Source organism: Otolemur garnettii, unplaced genomic scaffold (assembly GCF_000181295.1).
Source record: "Otolemur garnettii isolate 467f Iridium unplaced genomic scaffold, OtoGar3 scaffold00001, whole genome shotgun sequence".
Classification (NCBI taxonomy): domain Eukaryota; kingdom Metazoa; phylum Chordata; class Mammalia; order Primates; family Galagidae; genus Otolemur; species Otolemur garnettii.
Genome location: NW_003852396.1, coordinates 62023276 through 62027749, shown reverse-complemented (window position 1 = coordinate 62027749; position 4474 = coordinate 62023276). Strand labels below are relative to the sequence as shown.

The following is a 4474-nucleotide window of genomic DNA, read 5'->3' as shown; positions in this document are numbered from 1 at the left end:
CCCAGCTGTTTTTGGTTGTAGTTGTCATTGTTGTTTGGCAGGCCTGGGCTGGATTCGAACCCGCCAGCTCCAGTGTTATGTGGCTGGCACCCTAGCCACTGAGCTATAGGCACTGAGCCAGCATCAACATTCTGATTAGCAGCTTGATGCTCTGTTATATTTAATGATCACTGACGGTGTGCCTTGTCAGGTTCAGTGGAGCGCCCCAGCTCATTTCTATGACATCCTACGTGTAGATCATTCACCAAGTATTTATTGAGTGCCTATTATCTACAAAGCCCTGAATTAGGCAGTAGAGGACAACAACAACAACAACAACAACAACAAAAATTAAAAAACTAAAAAGAATAAAGCACCATGTTGTAGTAGGGATAAGACCTGAACTCAAATTATTTCCATACGAGGAGAAAGAATATCAAACAAAATGAAATCATCACTTAAAAAAAGTTTCACAATTGTAAGAAGAATCCTATTGCTCATTGCTCATGGCCCTTTTGGAGCTTCTCAAGAGGCTTACTAATATTATATAGGACATGTTTTGAAAAAGCAGGTGTGTGGGCCTGGAGACATCTTTAGACTTCAGGCTTCCTGGATTTACTTTTTTTTTCCTTTCAAAGACATCAAGTACCTCAGGAGAAATTTTTTCACTTTTTTTTAAAGTAAAATAGTCCAAACTCTAAAGGAAGATGTTTGTGAATTATCCCTACCACCACAAAGTAAGCCCACAAGGAGTGAGACTTTGTCCCCATTTATCCTACGGGGTCCCAGCACCTAAAACTGTCTGACATGTTATAGGCGCTCAGTAAATATTTGTTAAATGTATTCTTGTAGCATCTTTATTCCTTGCTGTGTTTCAGAGAACCTTTTTGCTAGGGTAGTTCCAAATAGGTTGAGGTTCAATCTGTCTATAAAATTGACTATCCAAGCAGCCACCTGCCGACTCTTTGACTAATTAGCCTTTAGATGGTCAATGATCAAACTTAGCAGGTGGAAGATGATTGAAATGGCCCTTTTGGTTCAATAAGTATGTTCGCGGTTTGCATTTTTAATGAAGCGATTTGGTTCAGCAAAGTGAAGGTTATGCAGTCCTCAGCCTTTGCTAGGTGAAGCGAGTTGACTCTTCTCACACTAAACTTGGGAAGGAGGCAGGCAGAGCTATGGATGCGTATTTACACTCTCTGAGAATATCAGGGACACATTGGTTCATTCCTTTAAACTTCTTCCTCATCAATTCTCGGTCTCACTATTGCTTTCTTTGTAAAAACCAAGAGGGGAGATGTCAAGGCCTATTGCCAATGCTATTTCCTTTCTTTTTTCTGTTAACCAGGTGATTGGAGCAGAAAGGGGTGAAATGGGTTGGGGAGTGGAGTCCTGGCTTTTTTTTAGCCCAGCCGGGAAAGGAAATGCCAAAAAAAAAAATAAATAAATAAAACAAAACAAAAAACTGCTATCCCAACAATTTTTGAAACATAGGCCCAAATAATAAAAAAAAACATAAACAAATAAAAAACAAAACATAAAACACTTACCCCCACGTGCTGCCTGGCTCTTCCAAAGGCACCACGCTGTGATCGATTATTTTCCACTGCTATTGATCGGGTTCGTTAGCAAGGACCAAATAAGCACATTCTAGGTCACGGTGAACAGGCAGCTTTCTCCAGGCCGACAGTCTGTCCCTGGCAGTCTTTCTGGACAGTTCACTGAAAGGGAAACAAATTTGCTACAGCTCTGGTCAAAACTTTAACCTCTTCATTGTTATGTTACGCCGGTCTCTCTGTTTTGAAACTCTTGCCTGGTAATAGTAGTTTGAAATGATGCCATAGCTTTTTAATTTTAATCATAATTCCTGCATGTGGAGCAGTCATTGTGAATTGCATGGTCTCTCTTAAGAAAAATGTGGGACTAACAGGAATCGGAGGCATGAATAGTTTTTCTGTTCATTTGCTTGGTTCGTGAAGGCCGCCTGTTGCTCCGCTCCTCGCGTGTTGTGTGTGCTCACGATGCATGCTTTTCACGTCCACTTGAGTAAGAAGGTCAGATTTCTTTCCAACATTGCTGCGTTTGTCATATCTCCATATTCTAATGCTTCCATAAATCCAGTCTCTCCATTATGTGGAATATCAGTCGTGGGTTTAAGTTTGCACATGACGTTGAGGACAGACAGATACAAGGTAAGCTAGGAAAACGACTTAGAAGTGGAGGCGAGTACCTCCTATTCTACGTAAGGGTTCAGTTCACTTGAGCCAGAGGACAATGATGGAAACGGTCTGGTTATTAATTCTATTTAATGATGAAATATTTGCAGTGAAATGACTTAGCTAGATATTGTCACTGACCTCAGCCTTTCACTCACCCTCCCCTTTTCTTTTTAATGTTTAAAGCTGAGATAACGTATTTGGTAGAGCCAAGCCCTCACGATTTCTGTTTTTAAAACTTGATATGCATAAAGTCCACCTGGCCTCATTGCAACTGAACCTTTCACATGCATGAGTAGAACTAGCTGCCTAGTTCTGGGTATTTTTCTCTGTGGTTGTCTGGAGGAACACATGGGCATTCTATTTTAAGGACTATGTGAACGTTTGATGGGTCTATGAGGAGTTAGACACCTCACAACCCTAAAAACAAAGACGTTATTCCCAAATTGCAAAGTATCTGTAGTCTCTCAATACCCCTAAAGCAAAGGTGGATTTGTGAAATTCACAAATCACTGTTGAAAATCAAGACAAGTTCAAATTCAACTTGGAGGGAACTCCATCTAAAACTAGTATTTCGATCACGTAGTCCATGTGTAACCTTGGGTCTGGTGCTTCTCCACATAACCCCCTGGACTTTTTTCTGGTTCATGGACTGTAAGCGGATGCTGATGGTAATTATTTTCAGGTAACTCTGGCAGCCAATGGAAAGTCAGCCGACTGCAGTGTTGAGGAAGAACCTTGGAAACGTGAAAAATAAGAATCTGACTCTCAGCAAATTCTTGCATAAGCTCCCCAGCGTATCTTGTGGTAAAAGATGACATAAACAAGCTTTCTTAAAAAAGGAAAAAAAAAATGCATCTATTTCTATGTTTACTTAATCTGTTAGCTGAGGCTTAGAGGAGTTATTGTAAGTCAGTGATGACAGGCACGGTGCTGTGTCTTTGCCAAATAACGCTTTATAATCGTCTAATTTCCTCACTGGTATTATGATGGTTCGAATGGATGCTGCTGGGGGAATCTGAGTTGAAGACACGTTCCTGCCAGCTTCCCTTTTCTGTCAAGATGCAGAAACACGGATGCTCTTTTCCCAGGAGCCGTGACTAACGCGGTGTGGTACACTCCGGGGACCTGGGAAAATGAGCAAACGCAACGCCTGTCATTCCTTAAAGTGTTCTCCCTGTCGCCCCCTGTTGTGCACAAGAGATTCTGTTAGAAGCCTCTAGAAGGAAGTCCCCTCAAACGTCTTACAGAGTTTGCACATGCATTGATTAAAAGCAAATACCTGTCTTAGGGAACTCTAACAAATTGTCGTCTAGGCACTCTTTAACATAAATGTTTCAAAGAGAGTTTTAGTGGGAGCCAGACTCTGAAAGGAGCTGATTATGGGGCCCATTGTGTTTCTGTCCTACCCTAACTACTCCGTGTGAATAATGCTTGAAATTTCAGAGTATGTTTCATAATTGTCTCTAAATGTGATCATGGATTCAGAAGTATTTTACAGATAACCCCTGTACATATTGACAAAAGTAAGAGAGCACAGTCAACATAAAGTTTCACCAGATTTAAATATTCAGATCCATTTATGTTTGGTTTTCATTCACCTGGCACAGTGAAACTCTGTGGTCCATTTTTTTTTTTTGTCTTTGTTTTGCCCATATGATTCTTTTGGGGGGTTTCTATCTAAGAAGTCTTTTTTATTTTTATTTTTTGGCTATTTTTGGCCAGGGCCAGGTTTGAACCCACCACCTCCGTTATATGGGGCCGGCACCCTATTTCTTTGAGTCACAGGCACCGTCCCCTAAGAAGACATCTTTAATCTGCAAACTATTTCAGTCCTATTCTCATCAACCTAGAAGACCCGATCGTTTTAGCATCCTTGCACCTGGAGGACACTTGTGTTGACTGTGCCTCTTTCGTATCATCTCTTGGTAAAGCAAAACAAAATAACCCTGATACTTCCCTAATGCGTAGAAAGCTTTGTGTTGTGTTGTATCAAAGCATAGAAAACCAGTTTTAGGACACAGGTGGAAGCAGGGCCAGTCTTCCTCCTCAGTCTTCTCAGTGGAAAGGGATAGAAAACAAACATCTGTACACAATTCTGTAAAGGTGACACTGCTATGAGAGAGAGTCTAGGGAGGCTTGAACCATGACGTGAGAACAAAGGATGACTCTAGACAGCTTCACAGGTGGAATCTTGTTTAAGGCTGTGAAAGGCTAAAGGGATAAATAATACCATAGACATAGCACACTGCCTTGCAAGTGGCAGGCAGCCGGAGAAT

The 4474-nt window shown here is 41.2% G+C and overlaps 1 protein-coding gene across 4 annotated transcripts in view; it reads left to right on the top strand.

Moving 5' to 3' along the window:
• Positions 1 to 3768, top strand: part of SLC1A2 (solute carrier family 1 member 2) — a 93700-nt gene extending 89932 nt beyond the window's left edge. For all 4 annotated transcript variants that reach the window (XM_012803893.2, XM_012803889.2, XM_023509268.1 and 1 more), the window contains exon 11: positions 2881 to 3768. In XM_012803893.2, coding sequence (XP_012659347.1) covers positions 2881 to 2952 — 72 coding nt within the window. In that variant the 3' untranslated portion in view covers positions 2953 to 3768. The remainder of the gene's footprint in view (positions 1 to 2880) is intronic.
• Positions 3769 to 4474: the final 706 nt, after the last annotated feature.